Source organism: Poecilia latipinna, unplaced genomic scaffold, assembly GCF_001443285.1.
Source record: "Poecilia latipinna isolate Pla-1442-1.1 unplaced genomic scaffold, P_latipinna-1.0 Scaffold84, whole genome shotgun sequence".
Lineage (NCBI taxonomy): Eukaryota > Metazoa > Chordata > Actinopteri > Cyprinodontiformes > Poeciliidae > Poecilia > Poecilia latipinna.
Genome location: NW_015112700.1, coordinates 112,240 through 127,001, shown reverse-complemented (window position 1 = coordinate 127,001; position 14,762 = coordinate 112,240). Strand labels below are relative to the sequence as shown.

The 14,762-nt window shown below is 38.7% G+C and overlaps 2 protein-coding genes across 4 annotated transcripts in view; both read left to right on the top strand.

The window, feature by feature from the left end:
* The window catches only part of LOC106938787 (mitogen-activated protein kinase kinase kinase 14), a 15,223-nt gene extending 8,700 nt beyond the window's left edge, over window positions 1–6,523 (top strand). Inside the window, exons 8-15 of one of the 2 annotated variants that reach the window (XM_015020956.1) lie at window positions 892–972; window positions 1,931–2,094; window positions 2,189–2,339; window positions 2,797–3,345; window positions 3,860–3,957; window positions 4,038–4,158; window positions 4,256–4,356; window positions 4,958–6,523. In XM_015020956.1, coding sequence (XP_014876442.1) covers window positions 892–972; window positions 1,931–2,094; window positions 2,189–2,339; window positions 2,797–3,345; window positions 3,860–3,957; window positions 4,038–4,158; window positions 4,256–4,356; window positions 4,958–5,122 — 1,430 coding nt within the window. In that variant the 3' untranslated portion in view covers window positions 5,123–6,523. Of the gene's footprint in view, window positions 1–867; window positions 973–1,930; window positions 2,095–2,188; window positions 2,340–2,796; window positions 3,346–3,859; window positions 3,958–4,037; window positions 4,159–4,255; window positions 4,357–4,957 lie in introns of both variants that reach the window. The other variant, XM_015020948.1, reaches the window with a different exon arrangement.
* A 2,081-nt stretch (window positions 6,524–8,604) lies between these two features.
* On the top strand, window positions 8,605–13,705 carry LOC106938816 (ADP-ribosylation factor 1). Of its 2 annotated transcripts, XM_015021005.1 has the most exons (6): window positions 8,624–8,712; window positions 8,840–8,965; window positions 10,949–11,106; window positions 11,527–11,637; window positions 12,927–13,051; window positions 13,411–13,705. In XM_015021005.1, the coding sequence occupies exons 3-6, from the start codon at window positions 10,959–10,961 to the stop codon at window positions 13,570–13,572; spliced, it is 546 nt and encodes a 181-aa protein (XP_014876491.1). In that variant the 5' UTR covers window positions 8,624–8,712; window positions 8,840–8,965; window positions 10,949–10,958; the 3' UTR covers window positions 13,573–13,705. The 2 variants fall into 2 exon arrangements, with proteins under 2 accessions (XP_014876485.1, XP_014876491.1); XM_015020999.1 differs by lacking the exon at window positions 8,840–8,965 and having other exon boundaries at window positions 8,605–8,712.
* Window positions 13,706–14,762: the final 1,057 nt, after the last annotated feature.

Below are 14,762 nucleotides of genomic sequence, written 5' to 3'. Positions count from 1 at the left end.
TATATATATATATATATATATATAATTATTATTATTAATTTTTTTTTTAACCACTGTATCATTGCCAGCGTTCAGATCTTACATCCAGAGGTAAAAGCTCTGTATCTAATTTAGTTTGAGTTAGTCTTCATCTCACAGAAACAAATCCAGAATAACTTGTCTTTATAGATCAATATTTTGAAAATATAAACAGAAAACTCAACAACTAAATAGGGCTGACTTGTGGAGATTTCCTTCGTCTTGAGCAAAAATCCCAAAACAGCCAAGAATCTATTGTTTGTAACGTAGTTTTCTTCGTTTTTGATGCGGCTGAAGGTTTTGATGTATTTTTATTTGTTTTAAAATCACGAGATGAATTGGAAATCAAAAATCCTGATGGGGTGAATACATCTTGGCATTAGTAAGAGCGGTTCATCATTTTTCAGCGATGGCTTTAGGAAGGATCAACGCAAGGAATCAGTATCAGCATAGTCCAAACTGTCATTTCTGAAAACGACATATAACAATAGCATGTTATATTTGTCATGTGACCAGTGATGCTTCACTTTCTGTGGTGATAAGAGTCTGAAGGTTGTCAACAATAAAGCTGGTAGACACCTCTCCTAGTAATCCCTCCTGAGAGGATTTCACCGTTTCCACTTTCACGGTGTAGTTGAAGATGATAACGGATAAAGTGAAACCACAAGTTTGTGATTTATTTCAGAAGATTATGACTTGAAATGTCGCTTCTGCAGCAGCAGGAAACCTCCGTGTACCCATTACTCTGACCGTCACTGACAGCCTCCTGCTCCTGAGCCTATGTTTCACAAAGAGTGCCTAATGTAAACGGGCTGCCACACTGAATCCCGTGTGTTGATTTTATTCCAGCTGACAATGTGCTGCTGTCTGCAGACTGCAGAGACACGTTCCTCTGTGACTTTGGTCTCTCAGAGATGTTGGATGACAACAGACGGAGCACTAAAGCATTTAGAGGTGAGCTGACGCTGAAACGTCTGCAGAAAGCTGAGACGCAAATTTGCATTGCTGAAGTGGTCTAGACTAGAGCACTGCTCGCACAAACAATAAATTATTGAAAGAAAGAGTCGGAACAATGGTGACTTTCAATTTACTATACATACTTTTCAAATATTATCACATTTTGCAGAATTCTGCAGAAAGTCGTGCTATTTCGATATCTTATCTCAATTTGCAGCTACGTTTTGTGCAATTTTATGATTACAATTATGTTGTACATTTCCACATGCCAACTGTGAAACAAGCAACCGACATTACTTTTAGTCAAATGCCATAAACAAATGATCAAGAATAATAATCATCACACATCAAATATATAAAGCTCCAACTTCAGTTGAGGGAGTTTCCAAAACATCCTACCTTTCTCTCTGTTTTTTGGCTAATTTTTGGCTATTTCCTGTGGTGGTTTTAGTGTCTTTTGCCTGGTTTAGCCATGGGTTCTGCAGTGGAAACACACCCAAAGCAACTTCCTCTCAGTACGTTTTACTTTCACTACAGTGGTGTCAATCAGAAAAAAGAAACAGAAAATATGAACTTGTCTGAACACATTTTAGAAATTGTTTCACCTGAAAAATGACTGGGTTTTTTGGGTCAGGGAGTTACCCCTTTCCTAAGTTTACTACAAACATTTGGAGCAAACCTCAACCAAAAGAATAAATAAATAAACCTTGTTCCCTTATTGTGTTGGTGAAATATATTTAATATTTCATTATAAGTCAGTGTGCAGGTCATGCTATTTTCATGTGCAATAGGAAAAAAAAAGTCAAACATATTTTATTTTGGAGCCAATGCAGTGTCAAAGAAATGTATGGCAGTATAAATTCACACTAAATCGATAAATATTCATTATGAAATACAATTTTAGTTTTTTTTTTTTTTTTTTTTGCTGTTATTGTTGTTGTTTTTGTATTTGCAGGAGCAGCCTTTGCTGGCACAGAGACTCACATGGCCCCGGAGGTGGCTCGAGGAGATCAAGTGTGCTCCAAGGCAGATGTGTGGAGCAGCTGTTGTATGCTGCTGCATATGCTCAATGGGTGCCAGCCGTGGACACGCTACTATTCCCATCCTCTGTGTCTCCAGGTCAGAATGTCTTCTTTAGTGTTACTTTCAAACTGGACTGGACAAACGTAGACGAAAATCAATAATCGTGGTTCTTGTTGCGTTTTTGTCACAGATTGTCAACGAGCCTCCACCTTTGTGGGAGGTGCCGTCCAACTGTAACAACTTCACAGCCAACGTGTTTAGGGCTGGGCTTCGGAAGGACCCAGACAGACGAGCGTCAGCTAAGGGCCTCAGGAGAAAAGCTACCAAAGCCCTCAGAGCAGGTTCACACGTTACATTGTAACTTTATGACAGATGGGATTCTATCAAAGTTTGACTTTGACTGTTAGCTCGACTTGGAGTAGTTGATTGAGTCACTGTGAGATTGATTCTGAGAAAAATATCTTAACTCTGAGTAGCTGTTCTGGGTGCCTGTTAACTCAAAGTTGCAGGTATCTGAATTGATAGTAAATTTTGGTTTTATTCTGGGAAACGGTTAGCTTGATCCAAAGTAGCTGTTAGCTTTAATCATTGTCTATGTGATAGTTTGGGATTAGTTAGGTTGTAGCGCTTACCCATTCTACTCTTAGTTTTTACCTTTTATTTGTAAACTGGCTACTTAGCATTTGGTAATGTTAAACCTATACTATGTTTTGGTTAGTAACATTAAATGTTCAAGTAATCAGATCAGTAACTGGTTGAAAGCAACCTTAACTTCATAGCGATATTTTTTACATACAGTTGGAGGTTTGAGCTCTTCCTCCATCAAAGCCGCTTGTGAGAAGTTGCATCATGGCCAATGGGAAGACAGACTCTTTTTCCCCAAAGAACCATCATCATCATCCTCCTCCTCCTCATCATCATCATCATCATCCCAAGCCATTTCCTCAGACCCAGCTGTGTTTTGGGTGAGCCCTTGGAGGACAGTAGCAGTGGACGAGGACACGGCTGACAGGACAGGTGACATCGCAGAGACAGATCTCAGAACAGGGGAGTGGAACTCCCATCCGAAGTCCCTGCAAGATGATTACGACGAGGAGTTGGAGACCGGCTCTGAGTCAGAGGTGGACATATACATGGCTGTGGAAGAGGAGTGCATTCAGGAGAAGTGGCTGAGAGTCGATAAGGACTATGAGGGAGACTGGGAGGAGGAGGATGAAGAGTGGGATTCCTCTGGCTCCACTGAGTATCTACGTACGCTCAGAGGCCTTTTCCCTTTGCTGCGGAGAGGCCTGCAGGCAGATGAAGCTCCATGGGGTTCAGAAGAGGAGCTGGAATATCTCAGAGATGGTGAGCATAGAAGCATCTGTTAATAATTTGTCAAAAATGGCAAAACATTTGACTTCTTGAGCAGATATTTGGCCAAAGAAAGCATCCCAAACAGTGACAGCAATGTTGAAAGTTTTATGTCTGTAATATAGTATTCGGATGGGAGTATAGTTAAAAAAAGTATATTCTCATTGGACAGATTATTCAAAACTGGTTTTCTAAATTGAATTTGACACCCCACAGCTGTTCTTGATGAAACAATGTAGGTTGAGATCATGTGTAAAACAACAACTCAGTTTAACAATGTTTTCCAATGTTATGTTGTTATATAACCATATTACTTTTTCAAGTGCTGAATGGGATGTTTTTACTACTTCAGAGTCTAAATTAGTTATAAAAATAAAAGACATATTTACTGTATTCAGTCATAATATCTAACCCTGTCTTCGCTAAGAAAGATAAAGAATAACTCCTGGTTTTAACTCTTAACTCCTCACTGTAAAATGTTCTTTTCACTGTAAAATGTTCTTTTCAGATGTTCCTGTAGGGACCACAGTCCAGACTCCATCCCCAGAACCTCGAGATGAACCTCCGTCTTGCTTCAGCTGCTCGGACACGTCGCACATAGATGAGGTGCACAAAGTCATACTTATAGCGGACGACGAAGAAGTCGCCACTAAGGCAATTTTTAAGAATATCTTTGTATATTTAAGGACTCAGAGCATTCATCTGATGACCTCAGTTCTGGAGTGTTTTCTTCCTGCAACAGTCACTCCGGTGGACAGTTGGTGTGGATACCTTCAGCCGATCAAATATCGCCACGATGCTTTGAGGGTAACTTCACTGTAAAAGTCTTGCGCTATATTTGCACACTATTGAACTGGTTGGTTGAATTAAAAATAAATAAATAAAACAAACTGACAAATTCCAGGTGTTGACATTTGGATAGAGGACCTTCAAGGGAAGTGTTTTAGGATCAAAGAACGGCGGAAAGTCAAAGTGGGTCATGTTGCCATAGGAATCAGCGATCAGGTATGAACCTGCTGTTTCAGGTATGAACATATGCTGAGAGGTTCAACATCCTCTCAGCGTATGTTCATATGAGAGTCTCTGGCTTATTCATTTAGATATGATCAGATTGGACCTGATTATTCTTGTGCATTTGGGTCAGAAGTGGTGCAAATCTTGGACGTTTGTCATGGCGGCCTTCAGAATTTAATATCTGTCTTGTAGTGTGAAAATTTGAAAGCTCAGTATGCTGCCAGCAAGTCTGACTGTACGTCTTTTGCAGTCTGTCGAGTGCTTATGATCTCTCTTATTGACTGAAACATCTTTCTTGCATGGAATGAAACATCAACATAACGATGTGTGTTCAATTTTATTCAGGGGGTTGTATAATTTTAAGAAAGCGGTTGCCAATTAAAGGAGGATTTATTGTTTAATTTGAATGAAATCGTCATTTATTTATTGCTAATACCTGAACAGTTTCAAATTCTTCCAAGAAATGGGGCTTAATTATTTTTGCGTCCAACTGGAAGATGCTCTTAGAGTACAGTTCATGTTTCCAGGTTGTTGAGCTGTTGACACCTCAGCTTGTCCTCGATCCTCACAAATCCTCCCATGTGTCTCTCAGATCTCAGCGAAAACCTTCACTTTGGAGACTCTGGACAGAAAGACGGTGTCCTTCGAGGAAGAGATCAGTGAATCGGGATCGTGGTTCCGCTGCGTTCCTGCTCCTGACAGATGTCAGCGCTGGAGCTGGAGAGTCCAAGACGGCAAGCTGGAGCTCAGAGAATGAAACTGACATTTAGTAGTCAGTTAAGCTAATTTTGTTGCAAAAAAGAGAGGGAGAGAGAAAAAACAAAAAGCACAAGAACTCAAAACGCTCAGAACTTGAAGGAGTGTCACATTGTTGTGACCTGGGACCTCTGAACTTCTTCATTCTGATCTTCACAATGTGCGGAGGTGGCTGACATGCGATGAAACTCTCATAAGCTTTATGATGACACCGTGCTGTGGGAATATGATGATGGGAAAACTCCAGGAGGAGTGTGGCTAGTAAACAGAAAAAATATATTTGCACTGTTGGAACAAAAGACTTTCCTTACAACGTCCTGCTGCAGCAGGACTGGCTTGTTGCCACAAGGCAACGAGGCCCACGGAGGATTCTCGCTGTTCAAACACCTTTCTGCACACTCAGCAGATATTCACCAGACCAGGCTTTGTGTTCCCAGGCCTCAATGTCCAGTTGTGATTATCTGTAGCTGATGCCTTTGGCTCTTTAAATGAAACAAATGATTTTGTGCCTTACATTTGATGTCTTTCAGAGTTGGTTTAAGATGGGCGTTTCAAACACATTGTTTCCTCTAATCCGTTTGCGAACTCTGATTCGTTTTCACCTGTGACCTCTCTCACCAGCAGTACTGCTGCTCACTTTGTTTTGCGTCTGTCTGTCGTGCTAAAAATCCAGGACGTTTGCAGTTTCAAAAAAAAAGCTAAGGCAACGTCCAACTAAAGACCTTTTGAAAACCGTAGATATATTATAGAACACATTAATTTAGAAATTTTATATCTGTACAAGTATGTTTGTCTGAGAATTTCCCACCTACTGTTGGTGTTCCTAATATGCAGTATTATTATTTTTTAAATGTGTTTCTATTATTCAGCAGTAAATATTCTAACTTATAGATTATTGCCTTGCCCTCGTTTGTGCAGCCACACAACTGACTATTTACATAGCTGCACAAATGTCATTTTTCCAGTCAAAGTGTCTGTAAACTGTGAACAAATAGGGGAACAGTTGACACCTTGGTTGTTTGTTTAGATTATTTTCTTGCTTTAGCTCCTTACCTTCTTTTTTTTTTTTTTTTCATTCCCGTCAGGTTTACAACTGGAAACAAAACTAGTTCTCAGCTGCTCTGCGAGTTCTCTTTGCTGGTCAAACCCAAGTTTTAGGATTTAGATCATGAATTTTATCAGCGTTTTTCTTGAGGCTTTAAGACGTGAGGAAAATGCACTTTTTTTTCTGCGATGCTTCTATCTGTAAAAGTGAAATATTGCTTTTTGCCGCGTTTCCGAGTCATTGCTTTGTTCAGATGCGTTCTTACACTTGACCAATGCTTTAAATGTTTGCCCAGACATCTGCGCATATAGCACATTGTAAATGTTTACAGCTCTAATAAACAAGCAAAGCTTTCGATCTCTTACGTGTCAGGAAGTGTTTCACATGTGATCATGTGGCTTGTCACATGGTTTCCGTGATATTATCAGGATTTAAAACCTGAAATGGAAGAGTGTTACCATTGAGCACAGTGAGATTTAGATTTTAGATGAACAGAACATGACTTAATTTTTAAGAAGATATTTACATCATGAGAAAACAATTGCTCAGATATTATTCCAAACTTAACTTATTTAAAATTATGACTAACTGATTTACCAAAGCAGCTTCTTCCATAGTAAGCGTAATAGTACTGGAATACTATTACGCTTATACTAAACATGGTTAAAGATGTTATGAAGATATCCAGTATTTTAGCTGATTTATCAATGGAAAAAGAAAATACAGAAAATATAAAGCAGTTCTTTACCCAAGATTGATGTTTGGTCATAAATACCATTTTGGAAAATTTCACCTTGTTTGAAATATTACATCTTTAATTAAAGGGAGTTTAAAGTAAATTTTCTGATCACAAATTAAAGGGAATTCTTGTTTTTTTTTATGTCTTCATCAATCTGTAAAAGTACGGAAACTTTCTGGCGGTATGCTATTAGTATACTATTCTTGTTTTGTTGTTATTTAAAACCACTTTGGTGATTTTTGTTATTGTTGTTGCTGTTATTTTCATTCCTGCCACTGTTGGTGATCTTGAGTTCATTTAACAACCTTTAGCTGACCTCTGTGACTTTCAAATACACCAGATGTTTTTTAGCTATTTTTTTTTTTATCTCTGTGATTCGTGCCAACACTTTCCATCTTGTGATCCTTTTTAATGTTTTTTTTTTATTTTTTTTTATTTGCTGTATTATTAGTCAAATTGGCAGTTATTGTGTGAGTTCAACTTAAACTCTGTGACTTGAGGATAAATATTAACTGTCTAAAGGTATTCTCCACCAGAGGTTTCTTAGCCTCAAAAGCAAACATGCAGAACTTTATGTACTGGTGCTGTAATGTCAAAACCATTTGCAGATTTTCACAGAATCTCTTTCAGAATGACTACAAACACAGTAATAAGCATCAGGAAGTTACAACGTCAAATTGGCAATGTGGCCTATTAGATCATCAACTTTAGGAGTGTCTGTCCTAAAACTGGAATGACTCGTTAGGCCAAGTATGGTAGATTGTTGTAACATATAATCAATCCACTGTTCTAATGCTGAGTCCTGCTTTTGACAGAATAATAATTGTCATAGACATGCATGACATTTTAATTATAAATAAATAAGGTATGTGTTTAAAAAAGAACTAGGTCACCAGAGTTTGTTTTTATGTTGTTGTTTTTAGTACTTAAAGACCAGGCTAGACTTGTATGGTAACTTTTTCTGATTAAGTTCTTCCAGGTCAGAAAGGACATTTCTTTTCCTATACATGCATCTAGCTTCAGATATCCACTAGAACTCACTTCTAATTTAGAATAAAAAGGCTTGATTACTGACAATTTTACCCCTTTAATATTTTCTTGTTAAAAATGTCTAATATAATTCTTTTTAAGAAATCTAAAAGAAAACTTATACCCAGTAAACGTTCTAACATTGTGTACCAGTGCTTTCAGCAAGAAGTCAATCAGACTAAAGTCTGATTGACTTCTGATTGACTGATTGACGCCGGCAAGATGCTTATTCAGAACCAGCTGGATTGAGTGCACTTAGGGGTTATTTTATTTTAAATGTAAAGTGAATATGTCAGCTACACATAACAGATTCAAAAATGTTCTTTGACCCAAAAGGCACATTTGTGTTTTCTTAAAAAATGGTATTTCTTATGCACTGAAATCATAGTCATGATTTTATTGTTATAAAACTCGCTCCTAAAACTAGCCCATATTTTATAAAATGCTGATTTTATATGAATTACATCTTGGATTTAGGAAGCATATGGACAAAGAAAATATAAAGTATGCATGTGTGCTTTTATGTATTCTATGGTACATTAGCTTGCCAAATAGGTATGACTTCCTCGACATTTTGTACACTGTGCGCACAAGGATGTGCCGCCGCCCTGATTGGACCATTGGATAACCAAGGCGGGTTATCAGTTACACTATTTGCGCTGCGATTGGTCGTGGCTTCAAAGTGGGAAGTACGCCGGTGTCTCCCTGGTTGCGCAAAACGCCATTTTGGAGTGACAGTGAAAGATAACGCAAAGATCGGGTTGTCGTCTCTGTAAAGGTAATAACTGACTAAAAGACGTTTATTTTTGTACTTTAATGTTGCAATCTCTGTGTTAGAAGTCTTAATGTCCGAACTGATCGATTTGAGCGGCGTTTGGAGTGACGTCACGGTGTTCTCTGAGCAGTGACGCGGCAGTTCGCTAACGGCAGCTAGCGCGACAGCAGTTCCTGTCACGGCCGAGCTAAAAGCAGCCACTGCGGTTCCTTTTACCGAACTGGGCTTCGGTTGTAACTACGTTTGTTAAAACTATGTGAGTGTTGTAAACCTTCGTTGTGTGTTGTCGTGTGTCAAAATCCGCTACGTTTTAAATTGTCAACGAATCCAGTTAGCGGCTAGCCAAAGCATCCGCCCTTGATGAAGCTAACGTGGCTAAAACTACACTCCGTTTACTTTAGATTTAACTGTGTTTTTATTCTTGTCCATCCTGCCACTCGTAAACGTTTGTTTAGTTTGAGGTCGAGCTATAAACAAATAACTAAAACTAGAAATTTTAATATTATGCGTGTTACTAATACCAGGTTTACCAGTTAGAACAGGCCTTTCTTATCAAGTAGCTCGTTAGCTATTAAGCTTATCCGGGTGAACGAAAGCTGGATCAGTGTAGCGGCCTATAAAATCTGTTTTAGTTTTGCTCAGATCCCGTTTTGTTGTCTGAAGTTCGGTACAAGCATTTGTATATACCTTCAGATAATAAAAAAAAGCGGTGAAATAAACTGACTTTAACAATTGAGTAAGGAAATATTGTAGAATTGTTGATTATCTGTGGATTTGAACAAAAGCCGACAAATTGGTCAAAGATAATCAGGGGGAAAAACATTTGTCTAAACGTTTGCTATTTCAGATCTTATGTTGACTTTTCTTTCAGTAAAATTCCACTTTATTTTACAGCACAGTAAGTCACTTGAGGAACAGGTATGTTCGTAAAACAATTACATTTTTTAGGGGACTAATGACAAGTGTGCAGAGATGTCAGATCACTAGATTTTTGTTTTATGTGTCCCTAAAAACATAAGTTTTAAGTATATGGAAGAGTTTAAAAGTTTGTAAGGAAACTTAAGTGGTTTGTTTGGCCGAAATTGAAAGGTTCATCATTGCAGTATGCCTTAGGAAAGATCAGATCTTTCCTTAAAATGAAGATGAATCGGGGACAGAAAAATGAAATGTTCATCACTTTTCTTTTATTGTAGCTTAAGTAACCTGCTCATGGGTGATGTTCAGAAGACTACAGTCTGATGCAACTTTGCTTCCTTACTCCTTAAACCTCATCCTCGCATCCTTAATGTGCTACTGGATCAAAATGTTAAGTAGGTGTGAGAATAGGTTCTGTCTGGTTCTAATAAATTTTTATAGATAAGCTTCTTTCAGCACACCCAGCTTCTTGGTTCTGCAGAGCATTTTTTGAAGACTTATTTTGACTCATTTCATAAGTTTTTAATGAGTTTTTGGCTGTAAAAGGTTGACAGTATTCTATTTTTTTTATTTTTATTTTTGTATTACATCTTGAGGTGTATTGCCAAAACGACATAAATTATGCTGAGTTCTCTTGATTTCTAGAAGCCGTTTTATTATCAGCTCTAAATATTAAAGTTTTGCATTGAATTCCGTCTTTTGTTTTGTTTTTCTTGGTGCTGTAGTGATTCAGCTGACTCTTGTGACTTTGTTTGAGGGAGTCTTCCAAATGCAGACATAACTGGGAGATTATTTTAGATGCTTGACTGTAGAACCTGATTATCAATCAGTAAATTTGCAGTAACATTTTTTTTTAAAGTTACAATAGGTTTCTGTCTGTACCTCCTTCCATTATCTATTCTTAAACAAAGGTATACTTACCCATTGTGTATGGATTTGGTATTCATGGCAGTGAAATGTTTTTGATTGAAAAGATATATAAAAATCAAAGAAGTGTTCATTTCTTGTTTGTATGTTCTCTAAAAAAATCTTACACGTGTCCAGTTCATCAAACTAGGTTTTTTTGTTTTGTTTTGTTTTTTTGCTGTTATTTGTGAAAACAGATTTTGGTGAAACCAGAAATGTGATTCCCCATGCTGGTCGTTTCTGTTGTAGCAGAAGTACTTTAAGTCATTCCTCTTATTTTTCCATAATTTCCTCTTTGTGGAACAGAATGCACCCTTTACATTTTACTTAATTCCTGCTCTTATCCGTACACTTAAAGATGTTATCCGGTGCTTAAAGATGTTTCACCCCCTAACGGTTTTTCTCTCCGCTTTTTCAGCTTTGCCAAAATGGGGAATGTATTTGCAAGCTTATTCAAGGGCCTGTTCGGCAAAAAGGAGATGAGAATTTTAATGGTTGGCCTTGATGCTGCTGGAAAAACAACAATCCTATATAAACTGAAGCTCGGAGAGATAGTCACCACCATTCCCACTATTGGTATGGATTTTTTTTTTTTATCTCTTTTTACCTGGCTGTACAGATGAAATGTTTTTGATGTGCCTAGATTATGGATCATAATATAATTGTAAGTAACAAAATAAAGGTCTTGCATGTTTTAACAGTTTTTGTGCCAGTTTAAAGATCTGAATATAATGCAAGTTCTTGTTTGAAATCACATAAGTGTCTCTGCATTTAAGGTCACTGGTTTTAGATAAAATTGTTTAGTCCTTGACTTGTGTCAGACTATTACTGACTCTGGTAGTATTTGTGTAATTTACATTTCAGAAATGTTAAACTGCGTGCAGGTGGAATTTTGAGGTTTATGTGGAACAAGTTTATCCTCAACTTTCAGGACCTTGACTTTTTTCAAAGACCCTTCAGCCTGTGACTCATCAGTGCTTTTTCTTCCTCCTGCAGGTTTTAACGTTGAAACGGTAGAATACAAGAACATCAGCTTCACGGTGTGGGATGTGGGCGGTCAGGACAAAATCAGGCCGCTGTGGCGCCACTACTTCCAGAACACTCAAGGTGAGGAGTGACTTCATCCCGACCGTGTTCACTTCTGCCTATAGGTGGCCTTGTTGGTGCATAGAAGATGATTTTAAAGCAAGTGAACCAGTGACTCATGCTCCATTGTTCCATTCTGAAAGGATGTATTGTTTGACTCCTCCCTTTCCTGAAATCTAATTCATCAGAAAATGCTACGGACTGTAGAGGGTGATTGCCGTTTAGTTGTGTTCCTAGAAAAAACAACAAATTACTTATGTAGGTTTGGCATCTTGATGAAGATTTTTTTTTTATGTACCAGAAAGTTAAAGTCATGATTAAAGAGAGTTGGATCACTTTAGTCCTCGCTGGTCAATGGACTGCTTGAAATATTTCTATCTAAGGGTTAGTTCATTTGTTGGGTAGTAGTTGCAAAGCTCTTATTCCTTAAACCTCTGAGTGATTTAAATTGTTCCTATTTATAGATTTAAAAGTGGGCAAGCACAATGTTGGCAGTTACCTGGGTTACCTTCCCCTGTTCTGCCTGTAAGTCCTGAGGCTGGAACGCTCCGTCTCTTTAACTGAACCTGCCGCATATCAAATGACTGTCTCAGATCGCAGACATAACAGTATCCTCTATCTGTTAAAGGTGAAGCAGTGGGTTGGATAACCGTATTAATAACAAATTGTATGTAATTACCACAGTTGTTAGACATTTTGCTTTTCTTGTGACTCCAGAAAGTATCTATGTTTATACAAGGTGCTGCAATGGTCAGCTCAGGCTTTCCTACACTTATCTAAATGATTATAGTTTGAACCTTTTAGTGAAATATATTTTGCTTCATTTTTCTACTTTGAAGAGCACAATCGAGTGTTATGCAGCTGCTGTTATGTTTGTCATTTACTGATCTGAGAGCTCTCTCCAGATTCATCTAAATATTTTATCATCGGTTTGAGTTATTTGCTTTATTTGTCACCCAAGTATTGCTTTACTTGGCAGCACAGTAGGTATGTTTGCATTTCAAGCTCCTCAGTGTTATCCTGAAATGAGTTTTGGTTATTAAATCCCAGGGAGTTATAACCAAACTGAAGTTAATTATTAATGTAACAAACTCTTTGAAGTGGCTGTGCAGTCTGGTCATAAATGAGAAAATGCGAAAGAGATATGTTGAGGTTCCCCACAATATATCATAAACATTTTGTCATCGTAATATCGGTGAATGTGATATTTATATTGCAAATGACTGTTTTGATATGGTGCAGCCAGAATGTGTTGGCAAAGTTTCAAGAAGGTTGATATCCTCTCAGATAGACGTTGCTCGTTTCTGCAGGGCTTATTTTCGTGGTGGACAGCAACGACAGGGAGAGGGTGAACGAGGCGAGGGAGGAGCTGTCCAGAATGCTGGCTGAGGACGAACTGAGAGACGCTGTGCTGCTTGTTTTTGCAAATAAACAGGTAAGAGTCCCTGATGCGCTTTCATGTTCCTTTGACAATCAGATGAGGTGATTCCACACGTTCTTCGAAAATAAGTGTATTTTCCGCTCAGCTGCAGAATTTGAAGCCACAAACGTTTTGAAAAAGAAGCATTATGAAATTGTTTGATCTCAGATTCTCTTTAAATACAAGTTGCATGAACCGAGTTGGAAAACTGTTAGACTCAGATGGTTAGAGTAGTCATAAAATTATTTAAAAGAAACTAAGTAGGAGTTATTAATTCATCAGAATAAACATAGATATTGGTTCAAATGTACAAAGTTTTCCAGCAGTAGAAGCCAGAGAAGCTTATAGATCACCATCTGCATTCCTTCCTCCAGGATCTCCCCAACGCCATGAACGCTGCAGAGATCACAGACAAGCTGGGCCTACACGCTCTGCGTCAGCGCAGCTGGTACATCCAGGCCACCTGCGCCACCAGCGGAGACGGTCTCTACGAGGGCCTGGACTGGCTCTCCAACCAGCTGAAGAACCAGAAATGATCCATTCCACCAGTTTTTTGTTTTGTTTTTCCTTTTTTTTTTTTCTTTGTTTGTGGTTTATTTTTATTTTTTTATTTTTTTTCTGTTTCGACACCGCTGCAGCACCGGACCCCGGACCCCTCTGCTCCATCTCTACCCCCTTCCCCCGGACCGACCCGGCTCTTTTCTTTCGAGAACTTCCTTCCTGCTTTCTCCTCTTCCGTCTGTGCTCTCGGGGCTCGAGCCTGTGCTGCTTGTGTCTGTGTCTGTGTGTGTGTTTGCGGGTGGTGTGTGTGTACAAGAGTGAATGAGTGTGTGTTCAGCGAGTGTGTGTGTGGGCATGAAGGCGTCTTTGTGTGTGTGTCGGCTGGGATTGGGAGTAACCCTGGCGTGCCTTTTACACACCTCCTGTGGAATCAGCAGTCCGGTTTTCAAGACCTTTCTCCATCCACCGACGTCAGCCTCCTCCCCGCTCGGCCTACCCCCACTCTCAGTCTTGCACGGCCCCTTTCTCCCCACCCTAACTCCGCAGAGGAAGCATGGTTTTCATACGGCAAAGAAAGAGCAAGGGTGTAAGCTCTCCTCCCTTTAGTCTGATCTGTGATAAGTAGAAACGCTCACCCAGTGTAGATCGAATGCTAAATGTTAATTTTAACCTCCTTGATTTTGAAACCCACCAGTAAGAGATTCAGTAAATTGCATCTTAACCTGTATCAGGTCAAAGCAAAATCAAAAGAAAAAAAAAAGCAGAGTTTGAAAACGCGGGGAAAAAAAAGCAGTTCATCCTCGATCATTCTGGTGTCATTTGAAAATCATGCTGTTTGTTTTATTATTATTATATTGGAAATATAGCAGATTATTCCTATTGATGGCTCTCCAGTGGACACTAACTTTCTCCCCGAAGCACAAGGCAAGCCAACAATCTTCAAATAAAAGTCAAATTCTGTCAGTTTACGTATGCAGCCCTCGTCTTTTCTGCTCCCTCGGTAGCCCTCCTTTTAATTCCCCGGAGTAAATTGGATCTTTTGAGTCTGATAAATCATTCTGATGGTGTTCTCACACTCGTACTTAAGCCTGAGAACAGGAGCTTCACATTATTCCTTTAAGAGATGTTACATGTTTGTTTTTTCTGTCATTAGTTTTAGCATTTATATTGTACAATGACTGCTGAACCAAATGCATTTGAGCAGTATGACAAATCCTGAACATGG